Source organism: Protopterus annectens, chromosome 8.part1, assembly GCF_019279795.1.
Source record: "Protopterus annectens isolate FY-2018-M chromosome 8.part1, PAN1.0, whole genome shotgun sequence".
In the NCBI taxonomy this organism is placed as follows: Eukaryota; Metazoa; Chordata; order Ceratodontiformes; family Protopteridae; genus Protopterus; species Protopterus annectens.
The window spans coordinates 305953344-305980873 of NC_056742.1; the positions used below are offsets into that span (position 1 = coordinate 305953344).

Below are 27530 nucleotides of genomic sequence, written 5' to 3' on the forward strand. Positions count from 1 at the left end.
TGATGTAATAGTGTCCTAAGGCAATTAAAAAGGATCTTGCCAGTGACACGTGCATTTATGTTACAAAATGGGTATGAAAAGAGCTGGGATAAGGGGTGGGATAGAAAATGGGCTTTTGTTTGTATTTTGTGTTACTAGAAGGTGACAACCCTAGTCTGATGCCACTGTTACAATATCTATGGAGACTAGAACATGGGGAGGGGGACATCGCTACCAAGATATTTACAGGATTAGGAAATTAAATGCTTACTACGCAGTTACTCGGAAAAAGATTTTCTGTGATTAATCACAGCTTATTTACTTGAGACATAAATAATTTAAACTAAATCACCTAACCCTACATGTAATATATATGCCAAAGAATCACTGCTAAAAATAATCAAACATTATAAAACAATCATTTCTGCACAGCTGAAAGTCTCTAAATATATTAACTCAAGAGATTTAAAAATGCAAAGAAATGGAAAAATGTGTACAATAAACCTAGAAGTCTCTTTTTCTCTCCTCTCTGACTCCTGAAACCCCAAAACAAAGTACAGTATACATGACAAGCACACTAAAACATGCTAAAGTGTCAACAACAAAAAAATATGATGTTTTGTGCTATGACAGCAATCGCATGATAAACTGTAACGCTGCCTTTGATGACATCATCCCAAATGACATTTTTGCCAATGAACGAATTGGGTAGAAATCATAGGAATGGAATGGACAGTAAATCGTTTTCCTTTCTTGGACATGTGGTTACCTTGATCTGAGAAAATTAAGATTGTACAGAATGTGTGTGTGTGTGTGTGTGTGTGTGTGTGTGTGTGTGTGTGTGTGTGTGCGTGTGTGTGTGTGTGTGTGTCTGTGTTTGTTTATGTATGTGTGTATGTCTGCATACATGCCTGTGAGAGGGTATCTCCCTTATATTGTGGTACAGGAGGAATTAACTTATATGTGCAATATGTAAACATATTTCATTCTTTGCTCTTAATCCTTATTATCCACAGTGTAATATAGAAAGTAAAGTCATTTTGTGCCTAGTTACTGAGATGTATATTTATTCATAACTCCTTGTTACCCACAGCGTACTATAGAAAGTAAAGTAATTTTATGCCTAGTTACTGAGATGTGTGTGTGTGTATATATATATATATATATATATATATATATATATATATATATATATATATATATATATATATATATATATATATACTCATGACAGTTTTAATGACCTCTCATACCACAGGTTAAGTATCTAAGCTATGCAGTTGATCTAGAATGATGTTTGTCCCAGGTGAGTCTGTACTCAAACTGATGTAAGTGCTTCCCACATTAGTGCTACATCACTGAACCAGTAAAAGATTTTTAAAATGAATCAGTAAACTTGTACTATAAGCATTTCCAGCAAAACAATTATTACAAGTACTGTTTTAAATGACTAGACATGTTTTATAAAGCTAAGAAAAGGGTAGCAGGCAATATATTTCCGCTACGCACCTTAAGATCTAAATGGAGAATGTACTGCTGGTGTAAGTAATGAACTCCTTCGCATATCTGCCTGGTGAATACAATGGCATCCATTTCTGTCAGATGATAATTTTCATCCACAATTCTGTCAAATAATTCACCACCGTCAACACTGTAACATAAAGAAAACAGTTTAATGCAATTCAGTGAACATAATTTTCTGCATATTGTTACACATTTATTACACAATTAAAGTAAGAAACAGACATTATTAACATAAATGAAGAAATGCAGTTAAGGAATGCAACATAAACGTGACAGGGAATTCAAATTTCCTTTGTCACCAGCAGGTGCCTCCATTTGCTGTTAAGTCACATTACATTACATATAGCACATATGTCAATGGTTGCAAATCATACTACTGCCTGTGATAATTTTCCTTGGTAAAACTGCCAAAATATTATGCCAGATGTCCCAAGCATACCATTTGCCACATGCAACACACATCTGTGTAGGCACAGAACTGTTCTGCAGTGGGATATGATGACTGACATTTTCTGCTAGCCCTCTAGCTCTTCTTAAGTTAAATACTCAAAGCAAATTAAAATAAATCAAACATATGGTCAAACTATGACAATTTGTATTCTGTGCAGCTGTGCTGTCTGTAAGTGCACACAATGCTCATAGGAATACATAAAAATAACAGAGACACCTTGAATGTATTATCAGTCTCGTTGAAGATTTTACTATGACTGACAATTTGAGAAGGATAAACCACGTGATATCCCTTTAAGTTACAGCACCAATCAGCCACTTCCTTACAGAGATACTACCATACACTACATCAACTTTTTTCAAATGAAAATAAGTTATGTTCAGATAACCAATGAAAAACATCAAAGATTACCTAAATTGAGAGTTCATCCCAATCCAGCAGTAATTAATTATGAAGTCAGATAATCCAAAATACAGCTACAGTAGGAGTTCAATAAATCATAAAACATGCATCAAGGAACAAAAACATAAAGTATACCATAAATCCAGTTATAACTTTCAACAGAAACATTTCAGAAGAAACACGTTCATTGAAACAGCTATTTGGGTTAATGGGGCCTTCATGGGGCATATGTAGGAGTGTGGAAACCCAAAGTGGAAATTTGAGAATGTTCTTCTGCCACTGGGAGAATGGGGTGACTTAAAAATATGAAACCCCCTGATGGTTGCCAGGATGACATGCTCCTATGTTTAGTTCTGACCCCATGGGGGAACAAACAGGGTGACTAGTTAAGGAAGCGATAATGGTTGGCAAGCAACGATGGCGAAAACACTAACAAGTGTTTTTTGCTGATTCCATTGCAGCATCTATTTGCCTCTGTTCTTGTTCTCTGGCAAATAGATGCTTGCTCCTTATTCTTCTGCCTTCTTGCCATCAGCAATTGAGACAGTGAGAAACTGAGTCCAGGCAAAGGAGTATTTATATATTCCAAAATTGCAAGATAGCACTCTGCATACCTACTGTTGGATTCTTTTTCCTAAGAATTGACCCTGTCTGAATGGTTTTCTTGTCCTTTTAACTGAGGATAACATGAACTTTACTTAAGTGTTTAAACTCCTATCTTTGTTCCAAACATCTGTCAATAGTATTGTAGATTGTTGTCAGATAAAGTGAGATTAGACACAACCTGTCTCAAAAAATGCACTTCAGTGCACTAACCACTCTGGGACTGGTAGTGTCTGTTAGCTTAATTTCTTTTGCGTAATTAAAGTAATAATCTCTACATATAAGATATTTTGTTTCTTTGAACTGTAAACAAACTGGGCCTATTCCATTCTAAGAAATGCTAACATTTTCTTCTGCAGATTGCATTATGGTACAAACCACATACAGAATAATACCTCTTGTTCAGTTTCAGCTGATGTTTCTGGTCATTCACTGTACCTTGATTTATCTGTTTGTGTTCACTGGTCTACCTAAGTATCCACATTATCAAATAGCTTGGCAGTAAAAGTTTGCCAGCTTTAAGCAACAATTCTTGGACACAACTTATTTCTACCCATGACCAAAAGACAGGACTTGATTTGTTTCCTGTATGATGAGTTTAGCTCTGGCGAACCTTTCATTATTCATAGGTTCATAGATTAGTACTAGGCTAACTGCCCTCGTGAGCCATTTTAAGCCTAGCCAATTACTCCATGTGAGAATCAAACCCTACATCTTGTATCTGTAAGGTAAACACCTTAACCATTACGCCATCCTCCCACTAAGAACCTTGTGACCTCTTTCAGTAAATGTATTTCTAAGTCAGTGTCAGTACATCTTTGAAATTTGTTTACTTTTAATTCTGTTATTACTCTGATAAATATGCTCTACTCAACGTATCTGCTATGTGCAATTCCTTCCCTTGTGTGTCATTCAGTTTAAGGTTATACTTCTGTACAGGACTGGCCTTAGGCCAGTTGGACCAATTTGGCCTAATAGGACCCTGCTCCTATAAGGAAACCTGTACTAGACTATGACAGGGCCATTATGCTTTACATGTCCCAGAGGTTTGCCTAAGAGACTCCACAGCAAAGTACAATGCATTTATCTACTGGTGGCCTTGCTCCCATAGTTGTTACAAGTCTAATTCATGGAGTGAACAACATTTCCTGTCATGCATTGTGCTAGTGGATAATCCAGTATTATTAGTATCAACATCTTCATGCCTCTTATGTGGTTTATGTTCCCATAGTAGCCAGTTGATCAGTGCTCAACAGAGTTTTCAACTCAAAACTGGTTGGATATTTGTGCAGCATTGCAGTTACTTTCTCAGAAGACAAGATCCAGCTTAGTTTGAAGACTGATAGAGAGGCTGAAATGGGGTTTATGAACCCTTGATAATGAACACAATTACAAGAAGTAACTGTGGACTAGTCAGTTTTAGATATTGTGAAAACAAATGCTAATAAATTCTATAAACAAAAAAATAAAGTACAGTTGTGTACCTGTCATAAATGTAGATGTTCGAGTGTATTCACTGTTGCAGTCATTACACTTGGGTTATCCTGCTGGCAGGCTACCCTCAGTCAGCCTGAAATCCAAAGTCCTGGTCCGGCGTTGGTTGCTGTCGCTTCTTCCCTGATGTCAGTGCGCCAGGGGTATATAAGATGCAGCCGATGCCATTTTCTTCAGTTTTTCTTGCCCCAGATGTCAGGTGCCCCCAAGAAGGTAGGCAATACATATTGCTTATAAAAACATACAGTAAAATAAAAACAATACCTTCATCTACAAGCAAATACACCACATAGGTTGTATAGGATAGATAAGTATAGATAAGTCCCAGCAAAGAAAGGGGGATGGAGGGTAGGCAACCTGGACTGCAACAGTGAATACACTCGAACATCTACATTTATGGTAGGTACACAACTGTACTATGTTCATCGTGTTTCACTGTTGCAGTCATTACACTTGGGTTGAATCCCAAAGCTTAGGTAGGGTGGCTGGGTCTAAATAGGATTAGGAGTGGCTATGAGGCCCTGCAGAACTGAAGTGGCAAAGCCTGCTCTGGATTTAGAGTAAAGAGGTAAGTGATAATGCTTGGTAAAAGTGTGCACTGAACTCCAAGTTGCAGCCTCCAAAATTTCCTTGGTTGGTACTCCTCTGAGAAAGGCTGCTGAAGTGGCTGCTGCCCTGGTAGAATGTGGCCTAATATTCTTAGACACTGATTTGCCATGCTGTGCATAGCAGAAACGAATACAGTGTCCTATCCATTATGAAATAGTTTGCTTTGAGATAGCCTTTCCTTGTGATCCTGCAGTATATGCTACAAACAATTGCTCAGTTTTTCTGAAAGCTTTTGTTTTGTCCAAGTAGTAGCTGCCTGTGTATGTCCAAAGAGTGCAGAAGTCTCTCCCCTTTTTTTCTGGAGATTTGGATAAAATGTTGGCAAATGAATGGTTTGGTTAAGAGCCACACTGGATACTACCTTTGACATAAATGTTGGGTCTGTCCTTAGAGAAACCCTGTCCGGATGAAAAATGATAAAAGGTTCCACTGCCATTAATGCTTGTAACTCTGAGACTCTTCTTGCTGAAGTTATTGCTAGGAGCAGAGCAGTTTTCCATGATAAGAATTTTATGTCAGCTGTATTGGCTGGCTCAAAAGGAGGTAGTGTGAGCTTTTCTAAGACAAAGTTGAGGTCCCATGTAGGTATCAGTGCTCTCCTTGGGGGTCTTATGTTTTTTGCCCCTCTGAGGTACTGTCTTAGCAGTGGATGAGAGAAAATAGGAGGTTCCATATTGTAATGAGCTGAAATGGCAGAGGCATGGATTTTAATTGATGAGAAGGATAGGCTTTTGTCCAGCATCTCAGTTAGGTATTGTAAAATCTGAGGAATATTTGGAACACATGGTTCAAGTTCTTGTGCCTGGTTCCAAGCACAGAATCTCTTCCATTTTTCTGCATAAGATTTCCTGGTGCTGGACCTCCTGGCTTCCAAAATGACATCCATAACAACTTTAGAGAGAGGTGTGTTCTGCGTGGCTATATTATCCGCCATGCAGCAAAATTTAAGGTTCTGAGTTGGCTGTGCAGGATTTGATTGTTTTGTTGAGTCAGGAGATGAGGAATTAGAGGTAAAGTCCAGGCTGGGCCTTGAGACAAGCTCTTTATGATTGGGTACCAGTGCTGGCGTGGCCCATCTGGGGCAATCAAAATCATTTTTGGCTTCTCTTGTCTGACTTTTAGGAGCACCTTGGGAAGAAGAGGCAGTGGTGGAAAGGCATAAACTGTTGGGGTTTTCTAGCTGAAAGATAGAGCATCCACTTTCCATGCTTGTGAGTGATAAGTCCTTGTGCAGAATCTCTGTAGTTGGCAGTTGTGAGGGGAGGCAAATAGATCTATGTCTGGGCATCCCCATTTCCTGGTTATCATGCTGAAGACATGTGAATTTAGTTTCCACTCGTGAGGGTCCATGAGGTTTCTGCTTAGTTCGTCTGCCAGAGTATTTTTCTTTCCTGGCAGGAATTGTGCCTGCAGATGTACTTGATAGGTCAGTGCTGTGTTCCACAAAGTCATGGCTTGCCTGCAGAGAGGGTAGGAATGTGTGCCCCCTTGCTTGTTTATGTACCACATAACTGTAGTATTGTCCGTCTTTAGTAATAGTTGTCCTGGATGTAGTAGATCGTTGAAGGCTGTGAGGGCATTCTGTATAGCTAGCATCTCTTTTTGATTGATGTGAAGATGCATTTGGTCCGTGGGCCACATGCCCTGAATACATTTTCCTGCCATGTGTGCCCCCCAGGCATAATCTTATGCATCTGTTGTTTGTGTCTGCCTGGCTGTGGGTAAAGTGAAAGGCTGTCCCTTATTGTGGTGACAGGCCAGAGCCCACCATTGAAACTCCTGTTGCAGGCAGGGAATAAGAGTTATTATTGTTTCTAGGCTGTGGCAATGTTGAGTCCAAACACTTTTTAGGTACCATTGTAGCTTCCTCATATGCAGTCTTGCATATGGAATTAGCAGGATGCAAGATGCCATGAAGCCCAAAGCCTGCAGAATTTTTCTTGCAGGTAGATGGGTCTTTGTTGCAATCATTTGAAAGTAATGAGTCAGTTGCCTTTGTTTGTCTGGCATGAGATAAGCCATCTGGGCAGTTGTATTTAAGCTTGCACCCAGGAATATTATCTCTTGAGAGGGCACTAGTTTTGATTTATTTTCATTTACTGTGTATCCCAGGCAAATTAGTAATTATTTTACAAACGCCAGATGCTTTAGTAGAATGTCCTTGCTCTCTGCTTGAATAAGGCAGTCGTCCAAGTAGGGATATATTTGAATTCCTTTCTGTCTGCAAAATGCAATTACTGGTGCCAAGTATTTTGTGAAGACCCTGGGCGCAGTAGATAAGCCAAAGGGCAGTGCAGAGAATTGGTAATGCATTGAGCCAGCTATGAATCTGAGGTATCTTCTGCAAGATTGTCTGATTGGGACATGCAGGTATGCCTCTTTGAGGTCCAAAGTAACTAGCCAAGCCTTCTTGCCCAGCATGGGTAGAAGTTGTTGCAGTATCAACATTTTGAATTTTGGAACATCCAGAAAAGTATTTAGAATTGACAGGTCCAGTATTGGTCTCCAGGCTTTGTCCTTTCTGGGTACCAAGAAAAGTCTTGAGTAAAATCCTTGCCCCTGTTCCTGCTGTGGTATTTTTTGAATAGCTCTCATGTCCATGAGAGCAGAAATTTGTTTTTGTGACTCTGCCCATTGGTTTTGTGGCAGGTCTGACATACCTTTTGACCTTGGTAGGGTGTGAAAGTGGAACCTGTAACCCTGAGAAACAATATTCAGTACCCATTTGTCCTGGGTGATCATGTGCCAGTTTTGTAAGAAAAGTGCTAGTTTTCCCCCTAAGGGTGCTGTCAAAAGGTAAATGCTTGGCTTTTGTAGAGGGAAGTCATTGGGACTATTTCTTATAAGGTTGTGATTTATCTTCTTCACCTTTGGGGGCTGAAGCACCCCATTGTTTAGGTTTGTATGAGCCTTGGGGCTGAGATCTGCCTCTTGGGCATCTGCATCTGCCTCTTTGTAGCCTGTCTGACACTGGAAAGGACCAATTTTTAGAAGGCCAGTTCCTGCTAAATCTAGGTGGCTGAACCTGTAAGAAATCCTTTACTGTCTGCATTGATTTAGCTTTATCCTCCATTTTCTTTAACACCTCTTCTGCCTTAACACCAAACAAAGTATCATGCTATAATGGAGCATCCAATAATTTTGCTTTAACATGATCTGGTAAACTTTGTTCTTTTAACCAAGCATGCCTTAGAATGACAGAGCCTGTAACAGCGGCTCTGCAAGAAGCTTCTATTGAATCAAAACCACATTGCAGAGTATGCTTTCCCACTTGTTCAGCTGCATGCAATAAATCTTGCATTTCCTTATTGTCAGGACATTCTGAGCTTGTAAGCATTTTCTGATTTAGCAAGGTATTGTTGATATTTAAGCATGTGAAACTGGCAGTTTAATGCGCCTTACAGCTAAAGTAGCAGAGGTGTAAACTTTTTTCCTCCATCTGTCCAGTGCTCTAGAATCCCTATTAGAGGGAACATGTTTTTTTGCAGTGGAAGCCTTGACCCCCTTGGGACCCTGAGAAATTGTTTCTGGGTCAGCAGCAGGGTTTTTATAAAGAAATTTCTGAGAGTCTGGGACCCTTTAGTACCTATCTGGCTTGACTGGTGCAGGGGGTAAAGAATCAGGAGACAAACTGGATTCAGAAAAAACATCATCAACAATATCTAGTACAGGGGGATAGCAAGGGGCCTGTGCTGAGGCAGTAAAAGAAAGTCTCTGAGCCTTTTCTTGGATTCTGAATAATCCTGGCTCTCCCAATGGAAATGCTCCCTCATGGTGTGCAGGGTTTCCCCAAAAAAGTAATCCTCAGGAGGAGAGGCTGAAGGGATAGATTCTTCAGCATCAGAATCCTCATAGGGAGGAAGAGAATATCCCTGTTCTGAAGAGGAATCATAGGAAATAGAAACCTGGTCAGAGGAGTCATAGTCAGTGTCTTGCCTAGGCCTTTTATCAGGAGGGGGATGGGAACCCCTGATCAAAGTAATTAGGTCCTTGGCCATTTTAAGCATCTGTTTCTTTGGCATGGATGACTGTCCAGGAGAATGCTGTACTTGTTTCTTTGTCTTTAATGGTGTTTTAGACTTTGCCTTGGCTGCTGAAGTGGACTTGATAGTAAGCTGTGTAGGCCTGAAAACACCCTCAGAAGCCGATGCCTGCTCAGCAGCTCTGGACCCATCTGAGGGAATAATTTCCGTAGGCCCAATACCTTGAGTTTCCAGAGGCCTAGTTGTCTCCACTTGGGAGTCGGAGGTGGCCTGTGGCTCTGAGGTAGCTGGTGTCAGGGGCTGCGAAAGCGCCTCACTGAGAACCGGCAAACTGGCGACTGGCCTAGAAGAGGCTTCATCGTCGGTTTTGAACCTCGGATGCCTGTCCTTTTCTTTGTCTTTGCATTTTTTATGAATTCCAGTTGTCGGTTGTTCTGACGGCATTATGTAGTTAAACCTTCGTCCAAAGTAATGTAAAGCAAAATCAAACCGACGCCTAATAGTGCGTTGGTTGAATCTAGCACAAAACCGACAACTAGCAACATCGTGGTCAGGGCCTAGGCAAGGAATACAGTAAGAGTGAAAATCCTTATGAGGTATTTGCTTCCCACAAGAAATACAATTGTTAACTTTTACTGACATTGGTCTGGAGCAAGAAAAAGTTTCCCCAATGGGGTACTTAGCTTTATTGAAGACTTCGGTTCTGAAATTCAATTTCGAAAATCTCAGGAGTCGGCCGACCGGCAGTTGTGAATTGCTTTTGCTTCAGGGACCGCGTGGCAAGAAAGACTGAAGAAAATGGCATCAGCTGCATCTTATATACCCCTGGCGCACTGACGTCAGGGAAGAGGCGACAGCAACCGATGCCAGACCAGGACTTTGGAATTCAGGCCGACTGCGGGTAGCCTGCCAGCAGGATAACCCAAGTGTAATGACTGCAACAGTGAAACACGATGAAGATCAGCAAATTATGTGATGTGAGGTAATTTCTGATCACTAAGGCATGTGACAGAATGCTACAGATTCAGCAGTATGGCAGGGAAAAGTTTGTTATAGCCACAAATAATGGAAAAATAATCACAGAGAAGTAAAACAAGAGGTGTGTGTGCTGAGTGCTGGGAAGCAGATTTTGACCTAAACAAAATTAACTTCGCTGAAAGTGGAAAAACAATAACAAAAGCAGTCTGACTTTACTACAGGGGTATCACAGTTTCAGAGTCCCATACAAAAGGGGGAGCAGAAAATTAAAGCAAAAAATGTTTGGACTGGATTGAGAAGGAGTTTTGGGGCAATGTATATGTGTGTGTGGAGGGGAGGGGAGGGGGTTTATGCTCTCCCTATAGCCTCATGGGTTTCATTAAGGTATTCTGTTTTCTTCCCACCTGCAAAACATGATGCTCAATAACCACTCTAAACTGTCACTGCATGCAATCTGTGAAACTTCTGGAAAAGGTTAGCATATATTAGTCAACTTTCCCAGTTTAACAAATAATTAAATAAATCAAAATAAACCTTCAGTAATAGTTATAAGTAGGTAGTATATGAGCAATGAAATTTCTAAGCAGAGGTTTGAGATTATTACTATTATATTTTGTGCATTCAGATGCATTTCAGCAGTTTTATGTGGTTTTGTAGAAACATGTTGATGGTAACAAGGTATGAGTAAGGAACTGCAGCCATTCAAAGCAAATGCAGATGATCATAAGCCCATGAAGGAAGAAAAGGGTAATTTGGGATCAGAATGTACAATGGAAGTTAAACATTTTTCATATTCTTTTTGGGGCCCAGTCTTCCAACAAGCATTAAATTTAGCACCACTTCCTCATTTGTTCTATACTTCTTGTGTCCAAGGACATTTGACATGGGAGATGAGTGAGACTAGTTTCATGCTTCAAAAATGAGCCTGCTTCTTAGTGACATGGCCTGATTGGTGTTATCTCCAGCACCTCCCAAAGATGCTGACGTTTGTGGAGTACTTAAATTGTAAAAGGAGTTTTAAAGAATTAATGTTTGTTAAACAAGAACTCTGATCTAACTACAATATTTAAAGGGTCAACATAGTGGTAAACAACCAAAGAAGCAAAGTAATATCAATGCAACATTAGTAACATAAAGGCAAGCATTCAGAGAGGCATACCCAGGATAACCTGTAGTACAAACGAACACAATCATAGGTAGACATGATCCAAGAATTTAGTCAGTAGAATAAGTAAAAATATCACCTGTACATTGTCATAACAGTATAGTGTTTCTTTGGAGAAAATTGTAAACTAAGAACAAAGCATTTACCAAATGTATAACTGTTCGACATGGGATATGGGGGACAATAAGGCATCAATCAAATTAGAGGAAAAAAGGAAATGAGTGGGGAAAAAAAAGAAGAAAGGATAGGAATACCAGGGGGAAGTGTACAGATACCTCCTACCTTAAGGAGATTCAGGGAGAATTACAGCTATTTGTGGACATGTATGCAGTTAATCCAAGGTGCAGCCATCTGATGAGGCATCATATGTGTACAGCACTTTCAAGACCTATCATGTAGGCCTCTTGCATTGTTCCTAAATGATTAAGCAGCCTGACAGAGAAACCACAAGAGATGTTGGGTCTACTGGAGTCCAATCGTTTACCTCTATGTGAACATGTTTTATGACAAAATATAAGCTAATAAATAAGCTTATTGTTTAAATTTTAATACACAATGATAAAACACATTTCTGATACCTAATCTGAAATAGTCTCAAGATCAAGAAAGCAGCAAGAAGAGAAAGAGATAGAGATAGAGGCTAATAGATCAAGGGGACAGCTGAGGCCCCCAGGTCTACATTTGCCCCTGCAATTCCTAAGGCCAAAGGCGCCAGCTGAGGCTCCCAGGTCTACATTTGCCCCTGCAATTCATAAGGCCAAAAAGTGCAAGTACAATGCCCAGCAATCATTAGGTTCTTGCCCAGCCAAGGACAACTGTAATGATTCTAAGTTGTAAAAATCACACAGTTCAGTTCTCACAGATCAGTGAGAAATAAAGCATTTTCAAGAAGCCTTGAATTTAAAACACCTGGGATTTAACACTGAAGTTAAATGAAATATTAACATAACTGAATTTTAAGTTTTATTTGTCATTAATGAATATTTCTTTTGCATGTTCATTTCTTAACTATGTACTTTCAGACTTATTGAAGGCATAGGCTAAAGTGATGGGGAGGTGAACTGAAGAAGTCTTATCTCTGCAGTTTGTCATTATTTTTCTAATTATTAAGAATTTGCTGTTTTGTAATAATTTAATTAACCTTAGCTTATGGCATTGCAATAATCAGGGAGATCAAACTATTTTGCATAAAGAGACAGATTAGATTAATATATGTATTGTTTATTTAGTACAGTGTTTAGTGAGTGACACAGCTAAAGCTAAGGAGTACAAATACAGTACTTCGTAGTTATTAGTGGTAACTGCAATGATATTATACCGCAAAAAACAAACAATGATCTGATTGTAGATAAGTTAAAAATAAATTATCATCTAATTTCTGTTATGGTGCTAAAGAGCATTATTTATTCCAGGTAGCTTTGAATGAAAAAAGTAGAATGAATAAAATAACCTTCCCAAACCTGGTTGAAGGTCATGTCAACTTTCCTCAAAATTCCACCTCTTTTTTGATAGTTTCTTACACAAAAATCTATTCTCTGCATTATTACTGAATCATGGAACTCAGCAAATTCAGTATTTGGCTCCACTCTTATACTTCTCATTTTATATTCATAACTCAGTACCAGCAGCTGTAGTTTTTATTATACCTGATTTATTATAAAGAAGAACTGAAAAATAAATGACATTTTTATTTGTTCACAATAATTCCTGAATTTTCAATTATTGCTGCCATTTCTCCTCTTCTTGAAAGGCATAATGATCAAATATGGCATGTGCATTACTGAATATTTTAATGTCAAAAAGAAGCTTTTACATAAAGAGGTTGGATTAATAGTGACTGACAAATTCTCTGGGTCTGAATCAATCAAAACAAAATTGTAGAAAACCATTTACAGAAATTCACAAAACTTCACCCTTTATCTGTGTGTGTGTGTGTGTGTGGGGGGGGGGTGACCTCCACAGAACCCAAACTATATATACTAACTTCCTAGCTGCAAAATAGTAGTGAAAAGGACTTGCTGAAAGTGGTATTTAGCAATTTAGTTTCACTTGGTCAGGACTTGGAGAATTGTTTGTCAAGCAGATGTCAGGTTCCCTTTATGTATTTTCAAACATGTTACTTTAAAATATATTAGACTTAATGCTGAAGTTAATACAGATATCTGCTTAATTGATTTTAAGTTTTATTGGTTTGTTCTTCGTAAGTATTTATTATAAATGTTTACTACTTGGTTCTTTGCTTTGAAAGCCATTCAGTGCATGACATGATGTGCTTCAGACATGAAGTAAATATGTTTAGCCCTCATTTTGCCATTTTTCACTAATTATTATTAGTTTGTTGCTTTGTAATAATCTCTTTGTCTACATAGCTAATATGGATTTCTTATATGATTCTCCCCAGATTACTTCATAATGAATTGCCTAAATTTGGATGGTTCTCAAGGTACCTTTAATGATTTTCTGAGAGAAAATACAACAGTTACATCAGCTAGAAAGTCCTGAAGGTTAGGGATTTTGAAAAGAAATATAAGCTGGAATAGGACAAAAGGCATGTACAGCTGTATGTATTTTAACACCAGCAGTAAACTAAAACTTTTTAGTAGAGATGCAAGGTGTATTTATGTTGCACAAATTACTAATACAAGAAACAATTTTAATATATTGACTTAAAAATATTTAGAACTTGATTTGAAATTGCACACGGGGTTGTGTGCATTTAAGAACCCAAGAGCACCTTTTGATAGTCCTGATGAGGATAACAATTTTTTTAAAAATGTGGAATTTAGCTGTCCTTAAGTTTGTCATTGAATGGATTAACATCCTGAGTGCATTCTTTAATAATGAAATAAAAAACAGAAATAAATAATAAAAGTAGGATTCTGAATTCAAGAGAGAAATGAGACAAAACGCAAATGAGAAAGAGAGAGAGAGAGAGAGCGCGGCAGAAAGAGGAAGAGGTCAGGGACAATCAATTTCATTTAGGCAGTTATAAGCAGTGGCACAGAATGGCACAGAAGATTTGGGGAATGACAATGGCTACTTAAGGCATGTTGAGCAGAGTTGAGTGGTAGTCAGTTTTAGTGACTGTAATCAGAAAGCAGCCTGAGTAACTATGGTAACCAAGAAAACAGAGAAAAATCACAATGATTGTCATGACTACAAGTGGCTAAGGCAGAGGGGAATCTTGCACATAGGAACTTCAGTTATGTAAGAAAGGTCCAGTAAGTAGTTAAAATGAAAGAAAGAGAAATAAATGACTTAGTATGAACAGCAGTAGGCATTTTAAAGCCAAATTGTACCTACTTCTATAACTTCTGTGTGCTTCTATATTTCATTTGTAAATCACTTGTATCATCTATATGTTTATCTAACACTCATTGCATACCTACCTACTCATCCAAGTCCCTCACTATTGCTCATAAAAATATATAATTTCTGAAATCTGAGATTGCTGAGATGTTTGTAAAGTTCAACTCTTTTTTTCTCATTTTACTTATTTTAAGACACATCTGGCAACATATTGGTTCAGCAACTTACAATAACATTAAAAAAATTCACAAACATCATTAAAGATGCTAAATGGATAGATAAAAAGTATTTATGCTTCATTTTAGAGCTAATGTGACATTGAAATAGATATAAACTGAATGATTTTTTAATGCTAAATGTAATTCTAAATGCTAGTTTGTGTTGGAGGAAGTTGGCAGCCTTAGTGCTTAAAAAGGATGATGTTATTGAACTACAACACAGCTATTCAAGTCACACTGCCATGAATACAGTTGATCAAAAGTGCACATTATCAAAGCTGCAGAAGCTGGGATACATCAGTGAGGAAAACCCATAGGACTGATATATCCCATGTTACAGAATGGCACCTGGGAACAGTATTCAACAATAGTAAGACATTACAAAACTGTCTTACAATTTGTATATGCTAAAAGGTATACATACATTCTGGTGGTACTGCTGTATGCTGATTTGTAAAACTTGCTCTCTAACAAGTATTTGCCTCATGTGTGATTGCCTCATACAATAATGATCACACACGAGTAAAAGTTCTACCTCATACGATAACAATCACACATGAGTAAAAGTTCCCAAATTCCAACAGCATTTGGGAATGAAAAAAATCAAAGAGTAGTGAGGCCTGCACCCCGATCCCCCCACTACTTATATATTAACAACTCTGAGAGAGCACCATCCCAGGAATCGAGGGTAGTTCATCCTTCTTTTTAAATGTTTGACAATCACACAGTAATGATAACACAAATGAGCAATGATATACACATTTATCAAGCAGCTTAGATAGGGGAGATAGTATTGCAATGGTCCTACAACTAGATAGATATGTACTAACCTGCTTATGAGTACAGCTACTGGGATTATATCATCTGAGCAGCATAGAGAAGATATTCACCAGGTAGACTGGTCGTAAAGTAGTTGGCTATAGTTTTTGAAGCAGCCTTTTGATGTGACTTGCTTAGACTCTGTAGGTAGAAAATACTCAATGTTTCTAGTGTAGAGCTATATAAGGATGCTGCTCTGTATTCTGATAGTTTTGATATTTTTTTTTAATAAAAATGGCTGTTTGAAAAAAGTGGGAATTTAATTTACAAGCTGTTTCATACTCAGATTCATGTGGAGGTGGACTTGGTTGTGGTTTCCTATCTGAAGTCAACAATGTGTTCATGGAGTTCCAGAGTAGCTTAGGAATTGTTTTGTGGGATGATTATATAACAGTGAAGTAGTGCTTCTTACCTTTTTTGATCTATTATTTTTTCTTGATTTCATAGACTTTAGTTGTGCTGTACAGATACTTGTGAGTGGTCCTTTTGATATTGTTCCCATGCTTTGTACTTTAATATAGTTTGTTGTGTGTCATGCATTAGCCAAGGAACATATGCTTCAGTTTTTCTTTGGACAGGTACTAGTGAGTTGAGAATAGGTAGGAAGGTTTCATTGAAGAATGGTACAGTGTTACCAAGGGGTAGTAATTTTAGTAAAGTCTAGATACAGAGCTGTAGTGAAGCGCTGACTGCAGTTTATTTAAAATTATTTTTAGTTTGAACATAATTATAAGAGATATGTTTTCATATTTTATTATTTTTTCATAGAAGATATATGGGGTTGTAATCACTTAATGAGCCAGGTAGTACCCCTATATCAGATATGTTGCTAGGGATATATGTCACACTTCATTCCATAATACTTTTTTTCTTTGTACTTATCTCTGCCCTGGTTTATTTATTTATCTATTTTTATTTACACCTTGTTGACTGGGTTATTCCAACTAGACCAGTGTTTTTTTTTTTTTTTAGGGAAGATTTGTGGTATATATACCACTAGGGGAAATTTGGGTAGGGCATTGGAGAACTTCCCTTACTCACCATTCATACAAATGTGACCCATTTTGCAGGAGCACTTCCTGTTTCCTTTCCAGGTGCAAAGGCAGCATGGAGAAACAAGGAGGCAGATAGAGAGAGAAGGAGATAATGGAGTGGTGAGAGAAATGCAGGAGAAAGCAAATATCAAGATCAGAAAATGCATGCAGGATTCTGAGGAGATGTTTCAAAGAAATGTATTTGATGGAAATCAGTTGGCAAATGTTGGATGTAAAATTACAACCCTTCAGTTGGGAGGGTTGTGGGATGATTTACTTAAAGAAATGGTGATGGGGAGTGAGCCAGAAAATTAAGGAGATGTTTCCAGGAGGGGCATTATGGAGAAAATACAAAAGTAGGATGCAGAGACAATACTGAAGAATAATGGTGAGATGGAAAAGGAAACATATGGAGAGAAAGTTAAAGAAGGCAAAAGGAAAGTAGCACAAAAGAAGACAGAAGAAAATGAAAAAGTAGAAGTACATGGTAAGGATTCAAAGTAAGGAAGACAAAGAACTGGACAGGTATGAAGTGTGAGACAATTTAATAGTGCCTTTGGGTTTAAAAGCACATGAGGTAAGATAATTTATTCTTATTAACAATGAAACATTTTGTGACATGAGACTGTTTTTTCAATGGAAAATTTTCTTGGAGATCATGAAAAAAAGACTGTAACACATGGAATTTTTATGTGGTAAATGAATTTAACAGGGAAACAAGAAAATTCATGTACAATTTTGAACAGAGGTGGAAAGAGAGACTTTGAAAGGATAGTTGAAAACTTTATGCAAAGAAGTATTGGACATTGCAAAAGTTTATGATAAAAGGGGTTTATGGATTGGTGGATTTTATTGTAATACCATATTAAACATCGAAAGAGAAAAAATATACATATACTAAGCATGATAAATGTGCAGGGGACTATGAGCATCACAAAATACTGGGGACAACCCAAAACATGTTTTTTTTTTGTAGAAAAGAATGACATTTGATAAGTAACTGTGATAAAAGAAAATGCTATATTTGTGGAGAAGTGGGGCATTATGCAAAAAAGTTGAATTTAAATGTTATAAATGTAAAAAATTGACATTTATGGATGACTGCAAAAATGAAAATAAAAGAGTAAGAAAAAAGAAAGAGAAGAAAATAAACAAAATGAAGAAATTTTAGAAGTGGTATAAATAGAAAGAAAAATGAGATGAGAAAAATAATACAGAACATAAGTTTCTGAAATAAGTGATAAAAAAGAAGACATAAATTGGGAGGTAGTAAAAAGAAAAAAAGTAGAACTCTCATGGTAAAAGGGTAAACAACAGAAAAAAGACATTTAGAAGGATAAGTACAAAAGAAAAAAAAGGATGAAAAAGAATATATACAGTTAATGACTGGGGGTTAGTATAATGGTTAATGTGTAGGTACAGTGTTTGATTCTCACCTTTGGGAGGGAAAGTGGCTAGGCTTAGAATGGCATATTAAAAAAGCTAGCCCAGTAATTAGCTATGAACTTATGAAACCATGAATCTAAGGAAAAGGGGAAATTAACATTTTAGAGTGCTTTTTGTAAATATGAATAGTATTAAGAATATAGTAGGAAGAACAGGGATTTTGGAGAGTTTTAATACATGTGATATTGATGCTATTATATTAGAAGGCACAATATTTTTAACAAATGAAGAAAGATTACAAACAAGGAAACTATGGGGAGGAAATACAATCTGGAATTTAGGAATGAAAGATGTTTTGGAATAGCTGTATTCTGTAGGAATACAGTAAAGATATTACATGTAGCTTTAGCACAAATGGGAAGATTAACCATTGTAGATTTAAAATAGAAAGAACAAGTATATAGAATTCTAAAATTATATGCTTGTACTAATTGTAAAGAAAGGGAAAACTTATCTCATCAGATTTTAGACTATGTAGTGATAAACAGGAATATTATAATAATAGGAGACTTTAATTGTGATTTAAGAGGCAAGCATAAAAAAAGGAAATGATATAAGAAAAATATTAGTAGTTATAAGATGTGGTTAGTCAAAACCTTGGAACAAAGCATTAATGGACTAACAAAAGGGGTATATATAGAACTGAAATAGATTATTTTATAGTATCAGAAGGTTTAGTTATAGGAGAATGGGAGATAGCTGAAATAAGATTTTCTGATCATCTTGCAATATAGCTAGAGATAAAGGAAACAAAGGCTATATAACAAAGGAAATTGAATAAAAAGGATAAATGAAAAAGCATGGAAAGAAGAAGGACAGAGATTAGTATTACTGTGAGAACATTTTATAGAAACTGATCTGAATGATGGATGATATTTAAGGAAAAATATAAAAAGAATGTTTTAAAATTTTTACAGTGGCAATGTGATGTGAGAAAAGTAGAGAAAGTAAAATATAAAAGAAGATATAACAATACACTGGAATATTTAGAATAAAATGTTAGAATGCACTTTGACAAAGAAAAAAATTATATGAAAAAATCAAGAAAAAATACAAGAATTGTTATATAAGCAAAGATATTTTTACATGGAAAAGAAAAGAAGCACTGAATTAGTTAAGTAGATTCATAAAGGGAGATGGTAGTGTAATGATAGAAATAAAAACATAAAAGGAGAAAGAGAAAGAACTCAGGAAAAGATTATGAACAGAGTAGTACAACATGCACAAGAAATGTTTAAAGAAAAAAGGTAGTGAAAAAACATGGAAAGTAAAAAAGTTAACACAAAAAAAAAAAACAGAATAAAGAGTTGGAAAAAGAGATTTCTTTAAATGAGCTAGATAAAGTATTAGGGCAAGTAAATATAAATTTTGTTGCGGGACCAGCTGGAATAAGGTATGAAATGTGTAAAAATGTAAGGAATTGGCAAAAACATGTTTAAAAGATTTTGAATGAATGGTTAAATAAAGGTTTTATGTATAGATAATTATGTAGTAGAAATCATAAGAAAGAAGGAAGATAGAAGACAATTAAAAAATGGAGACCAGTAGTATTGAATAATAATGATTACAAAATCTTTATGAAAATGATAAAAAAGAGATTTGAAACCAAAATGAAAAACAGTATGGAAGATAGTATATACAGTATAAAGGGGAAGGGTTGTAAAGAATTATTAATTACAGTAAAACAAACTGTGGATGATATTATGAACAGAAAAGAAGAAGCAAAAATCATGATAGGAGACCTTAATAAGGCATTTGATACAACATGAAATCTTATGGGTAGTAATAAAAAATATAGGTGAGAAAGTCAGGAAATTATTTATGTCTGAGTGTAGTAAGAATAAAGTAAATACTTGTAAATAGTTAGTTAAGATAAGTGGTACATATGAATAGTGTTGTAAGACAGGGATGTCTAATGAGTTGTATACTCTTTGCAATAGTTGTGAATGTGATAGTATGTGAAATAAATGACAAAATGAAGGAGGCAGGGTATACAACATCTGAAGGGTTAAGAATTCCAGTTCTGTTAACATATGCAGATGACATTATAACAACTGCAAAAAACAAAATTTGGATAAAAGAAGTAATTTGCAAAATGTGCAAATAGAGTTGAATAGGGATGGCTTCAAACAAATAAAAAATACAGGTTTAAGCGACTTAGTAAAGACAGGTGGTGTATTTTAACAGTGAATTAAATTTCTGTGTTAGGTATAAAATTTGTGAATAAAGATGTAAATAGAATTCAATGGAAAAAAACAATAAAAATAAAACAAACCTGCCTTTTTTGGAAAGCATATAAATTATCATTCAGAAAAAGACTCATTTGCTAAATTCAGAAATAAAATGTTACCAAGAAAAAAATACTTTTGTGGAAAATAAAAAAAATTATATAGAAAAGATAGGAAAAGTGTAGTATAAGAATCTAATGGTGAAACATTACTATATAAAACCATGGGAAAATCTAACAGATGAAAAAAAATTAAAGCTGTAAAAATAAGAAGCAAATGGTGTAATCAGAAAGTACAATGCCAAGATTTTTGTGGAGACTGGTAATAGATAATATGCCATATAAAAGAAAAGTGACAGAATATGTTTACATTGTCAAGAAGAAGAAACTATAGAACATCTGTTTTTGAAATGTAAAAGAGTAAAAAAGTTATCTGGAAAACTATATAAAGAAGATTTTTTGAAGATATAAAAGAAGTGGATAAAATAAGCATGAATAGATAAAATATTGATATTATAAGAATAGAACTAAAGAATATATTGAAAGGCTATTTAAAAGGTAATTTCATGTCATATGGGTTAAATGGAATGAAATAAGTGAAATTATGTTTAATGGTAAATGGATTTTACCAACACTATTAAATAAAATCAGATGGTGTTATGGAAAAAGCAGTGTGTGTGGGGGTCTAATACTAAATTAACACTTAGTGTAAAAGAAATTATGAATATGTGTAAATAGATTTGTATATCTATACATTTGCACATTTGTAAATATTTGTAAATATGTAAATATGTTGTAAATAAGAGTTATTTTTGTTTATATATAAAGGACCCCTACTCTTTTCAATAAGTAGCTTGGGATTTTTTACATCCACCTGAGCTACCAATAACAACTCTGACAGATCTCATCCAAAGGATGGCACATTCAGGAGTGAAGCACCCTCTTTATACTGCACTGCAGTGCCAATATTCAAATATTAATTCAACTACCTGGTGTGGTAATAGAACCCACAGCTTTCTGATTTCCCAGCACCAAAAGCAAGTATACTACCCTTTTTACTACTTTTGGCTGTCTTGGTCCTAAATGTTGATGAGTGTTTTTTTTTCTTTACCTTTTTAGGAGCAACTCGAGGACATAAACAGTGTTACAATGTAAAATAAAACATTTAACATAATGTATGTAAATAAAACAGCATTAATTTACAGTAAAGACAATTGTAAATAGTTCTTCATAGTTATTTGTATAATATGTCTATGAAATATATAAGGGTGAATTATATAGGGTAGGAGTCCAGGTTAACAATTCAAGATAAAAATAGAGGAAAGAGAGCAATAGGAAGGTGTTTGTATAATAATGAAATGTTCAGTAAAAGACGTAATGCTATAGCCAAGAGGGCAATGTGGTTTTATTAGTTAATAGAATGTTACTAGAAGAAAGAAGAAATCATACATTCCAAGTGTGCAAAGACCAACTAAAAAAGGTGAATTAACCATATTTCAGTAATGGCTAAGATGATAGATGTATTTGTATGGACCCATGCATGTAGTTCAAGAATGTTGCTGTTGATCCTTCTAGCATTCATACGGTATACATTGAATAAATAATTAAATAAAATGCAATGTTGTGTAGCAAGGATATCCATCTCAGAGGCGAAGGTGATCCTGGCTCTTTGGAGGTCACTAATCAGTCATGTTCCTCTGCTTCTTTGCTGAGGACTGTTTTGGGAAACATACCTGAGATGTGATATTGAGAAGGAGCACTGCAGGAGGCATTGAGACTAAAACACGGAATGATAGGGAGATAGATTATGAGAAAATGCTGCAACAACTGAAAATTCTCACTACAAGGAAGGACTGAAAGTATGACTGAGACATTTACCAAAGAAAGAGTCAACAACATTTCAAACTATAGACACTGGATGGTAAACTCAGAAATTAAGAGACAGGAAGGTTACTTTATGATATTATTTCAAAGATACAGTAGTGTCAAGGTGAACACTTTTTGATAGACACAGTGATTCATTCCTGGAATAAAACACCAAATTGTTTGTTGACTAAAAACACAGTTGTTCGAAACTCAACCCTACAAAGAAGTGTAATAGTTCAGAAAATCCCACTTTATCACCAAAGAGATAAAACAAAGCTTTACTAAGAGGAACAGCCTGAGAGTTAACATAAGATAGTCATGGAGAACGCTGCAGCAGATCCCTCTACAGGTGGACCATGGGGGGCTCAGTGCTTCAGCACTCCCTGACCTCCCCTCCCCAACATTTACTTGCATACTTCTTTCTGTTCTTTTGAAGTATTCAACATGTTTTTTTAAACACAATTTCATTTTATTTTGAAACAGAATCTGGCACTATGTTTTTTTATCTGAAACTTTTTTGTTCTACCAGGCCTCTGATCACCAGCAAACTATTTGGAACCCACAGTTGTCTTGTCCTTTCTTCCATCTTACCTGTGCAGACCAGGAGATGCTCCAAAATGGGTGGGCTAAGAATGGGACACTTCCTTACTGCCCACAGCCTAGGGACCAAAATAGGTTAGCTTCTATAGCAGCAGCATCCTCTGCAAGCCTTGGGTTTTTGTTTGCCCTGCCTCTCATTGCCTTGTAGTAGCATTAACAAGTAGGATTCCTACAATATCAGTTTCTGACACATATTTCTGCAAAGGTGCCAGTCCCAACAACAGCACAATTAGCCTTTGCCTGTTGGGTGTTTGTCCCTCACCATTCATGTTGTCTTGCTGCTTAATGGTCAAGGTGCTTACTTACCTCACAGGCACAAGGTAGAGGGTTTAATTCTCACCTTTGCTCACTGTCTGGTCATTAGATAGCCATGTAAGAGTCTGTAGAATGATTGCCTAGTATTTGCATATGAGCCTATGAACCCAGACTCTAATGAGTGTTAGTACTGTCGTAAACTAAGGTGCCACCCTCCTTTCGGGGGGGGGGGGTAAGCTGGCATTGGTGACTCCCTCTTACTCTACCCAGCAAGCTCCTCCAGTACTTGACCTCTGCTTGAACCCTTGTCACCTGGGCCATGATCAGGACTTTATCCCTCTATGCTACAGAGCTGGCTTGGCAGTTTAATTTTTGTAAACCAGGATGCAGCTGACTATGATTTATTATAATCTAATAGACCCTTATAACTAGGCAGAGAAGGCAAGAACCCATTGTTTTTCTCTTTGGAAAATGTCACTTTTTTCCAGCGATAAGAGGAAGGAATTCTATAAAATACTGTACATTGAAGCACTCTTAAATAAAGTGATAAACAGCTTTCATGAAAATATGTTAATGGGAATAAGAACTTTTATGGCAGTTTAAATATGACTTATTTATTTGTACATAGTAAACTTACTATTCCATTATTAATGTGAGATTATTTTTTGTTTCGAATGCATCGTACAGCTGGATCAGATTAGCATGATTCAGAAGGTTCATGACATTGATTTCATTCTTTGCTTCTTCCTGTTTTAAATAAACAAAGAAGAAATACATGAAATTAATACAGCGAAAATCACATCTAGTGCTTGTTTGTCTCGCACTGACAATTTCCCTATTTCCCAAACTATGGTAAAGCACAGTTGCATGGTTACGTACTGTAACAGTGAATCTTTGCAGAGGAAACACTTGCAGTGGTGTTACAAAAACTAGACATAATCCTACATCATTTCTAACACTAATCTAGGCAACAGAGTATCTTGAAAAGCACCTCCCGTGACAACATCCTACCAAAGCCTAGTCACTTCTGAAACCCAGTTAGCTCTTGTCCCCTACTGTAGCCACTCTGATAGCACTAGGCATCTTGAGGCACTGTGGCAACTGTGTCAAGCTTACCACAAATATTTGTTAATGATATCTCAGTCATTCAATATTTGAGAGTTGTGTACATATTTACTGAACTTTCAATATAAACATCCAGATATTCTATCCTATTATATGAAATGTTAGATGTGAATCTAAGGCATGCAGTCATATTATTCATCTGTAATATACACTCATTCAATGTTTGTTCATTTCCATTCCATAAAATAAAGACATCATCTACAAAACGACGATAAAAAGAAACATATGCTTTAAACCAAGATTTCAAGAATAATTGCTCCTCCTCCATACTTAAAGATACAAAACAATTCTTGATGGACCTGCATACATTTAGTAGTACAAATCCTATGGAATTAGGCATGATATTTGTGACCTTAGATGTGCAGTCATTATTCACGATGATTCCCAATGACATGGGTATTGAATTTATTAAGAGGTACCTCACTAAACACAGTGAGTATACTGCATCTAAAATCAACCTCATATGCTTATTTCTTGAGATTATTCTTGAGAATAATGCTTTATATTTGACAATACATTGTATATCCAACGTGATGGTATGGCTATGGGCACTTCTTGTGCCAATAGCTACGCCAACATGTTTCTAGCTCTATGGGAGGAGGAGCAATTATTCTTGAAATCTTGGTTTAAAGCATATGTTTCTTTTTATCGTCGTTTTGTAGATGATGTCTTTATTTTATGGAATGGAAATGAACAAACATTGAATGAGTGTATATTACAGATGAATAATATGACTGCATGCCTTAGATTCACATCTAACATCTCATATAATAGGATAGAATATCTGGATGTTTATATTGAAAGAGTGATGGATACGTTCATCAACACAGGGGTCTATAGGAAGAAGTGTTATAAAAATACATTCCTCCACAGACGTAGTATGCATCCGCAATACATTTTTGATAATGTTATTAAAGGGCAAGGTATGAGGATTTCACGCCTTAATGGTATGGATGAAGGATATAGGCATGAAATCAACTTGTTTAAAGAAAGATTAATTAAGCGTGGTTGCAAACAAGATGAGATAGAACGTGGTTTACAGAATATGGATTCGTTGAGACATAACAGAGCAGCACCTTTTTATTCTGATAATATAGAAGAGAATCATAGGCTTAGAACTGAAGCATCGACACTAAAAATATCGATGTTTTATACAAAAGATAATCATGATACTATGAATATTATAGAACAACATTGGTGTGTTCTTACCACGGACATGGACTTAAAGAATATTGTAGGAGACAAACCTAGATATCAATTTAAAAATAAACCAAATCTTAAGAGACTTCTATGTTATTCAGTAGATGAATCTAAAACCAAGCATTATACGGGACTCACCCTTGTGGTAGATTCAATTTTTGTCCATATATAAATATAGCTGATAGATTCGTACATCCAGACACAGGCAGAATATTCTATTTTAAAGTATCAGCTAACTGCAGTACCATGCATGTGGTTTATCTAGCAATATGTCAAGTATGTTCCTTATTCTATATAGGTAAAACCGATAGGGCATTCCAAAATAGAATGAGGGAACATCTATATGCTATTAGGGTAAAATATGAAAATAATGCCCTAGCTAAACATGTACAGCTTAATGGCAGTGAGCATGTGTTTAAATTCATGGTTATTGATGTATATCAACCTATGTCAGGGAAGATAATGTGAGGAACGCCACAGAGAATAAAGAAGTGAATTGGATTATTATAATGAGAGCAGATAAAGGAAAAGGGCTCAATGAAAGGGCCTCAATTAAACCAATTTTAAGGACCAGACGAGTTACCATTAAGTAAGATTAAAGCCTATGCTGCATATGTAATTGCTACTTCATTTATATGCCCCTTTAACATGCATTTATATTTAGATTTATTCCCTACTAACTCGATCTGTTTGCTTTACGGCCATGTATATTGTTTGCCATATGATTATTTAAGCTTTTTGATTCTATTTGATATTGTGCTATATGTTAGCTTGACATACTGTATCATATTAATATATGCATGTAGTTTATAGTAACTTGTACAAGTTTAACATCTTATGACTTATATTGTACTATTTGACATATGCTGGTTGGGTTGGAGCTACGCATTATTGTGATGATGCTATGTGTTTTTCATATGCATTTAGTTCTCATGACATAGTATAAATTCTCATGCTTACATCACAAAAATCAAAATTTGTAGTAGTGCTTTGATTATATTATGTAATTGATAGGGTTTAACATATATAGAATATATCATTTTGCATATCTCTTTATATATACATTTTTATATTCTTATGAGCCATAGTATAAAAAATTTTTTTGCTAATGCCATAATATTATATATAGTTGTAATGGTGCCTTGGCATTCTATGCAAATCAATAAGGCTCTACATCAGGCGATACTTTATAGTGCCGATGTTATACTTTATGCATTTGGTTTATAAGATATGGCATAAAACTTTCTAGTTCTCATTATTATACTTCTTAATGTTGTAGTAGTATATTGGCTTTATTATGTAAACCAATAAGGTTTTATATATATTTTTATTCACGCCTATATAGATACAAATGGATCTGCTCACCTCACAGTAGGGGCAACGGAAGCTTAGAAGTTTAAGTATCCGTTATAAATGCATTTCTGCAATAGGATAAATTCTTCTACTGGATATATTAAATTGGCTTATAGCCCAGTAATCAGATTAACTTTATGGGGAATTAGTATGTAGGATGAATGTATTAATATTTTATTATGAAAAGTTAGCGAGTGTATTACCAGAATTTTAAAATACTAATACAACTCTGTATTTTTAAAAGTTAATTGGATAATTAGTTTAACATCACGTTTGCTATTTAAGCAACTGTTTGAGCATTTAAAAAGTTTTATGGTCTGATGAAGCTGACAGTGAAAGCGCTTACCTAGTGCACGTTAAATAAAGACATTTTATATTTTTTATACTATGAGACTGGATTATTGCAAGTTCGGTGGTTGCCTCTTGTTGCTTTTCGTATTTGGACATTATTAACAACAGAACACTGCCTAAGCTTCCAAGACTAAGGACTAAGAAACCTACTCCATTTGGTCACACAGCATGCTCACAGTCAATACACATATTTCTAAGAGTTACAAAGGTGCAGACTCCAAGCTGTTAAGGCCACTGACACAATGTCCACTTATGGTAATGTTTTAGTAATGGGTAACTATTGCCAGGCACACAGAAACATCCTCACCAGGCTTGGCAAGACTACAGTGACTGTTAGCTGTCTTTCCAGAGCCAGGTTCTGAGATGTAAAAATGCTTCTTAGATCATGCAAAACACAATTTTGACCAGGTAGTGTCCCATGTGGGGCGAATTACCTTAGGCATTCTACCCAGAAAAAACATGCAGAAGGATATAACTGAGCCTCCTAGACATGTGCCTATGGCAGGCATGACACTGGTCTTAAATGGTACATGTTACCA

General features: G+C 36.0%; 1 protein-coding gene across 1 annotated transcript in view; it reads right to left on the reverse strand.

Moving 5' to 3' along the window:
- The window catches only part of MYLK3 (myosin light chain kinase 3), a 391843-nt gene that overhangs the window by 191928 nt on the left and 172385 nt on the right, over positions 1 to 27530 (reverse strand). Inside the window, exons 7-8 of the mRNA XM_044081894.1 lie at positions 23600 to 23709; positions 1489 to 1630 (exon numbers count right to left, since the gene is read on the reverse strand). Coding sequence (XP_043937829.1) covers positions 1489 to 1630; positions 23600 to 23709 — 252 coding nt within the window. The remainder of the gene's footprint in view (positions 1 to 1488; positions 1631 to 23599; positions 23710 to 27530) is intronic.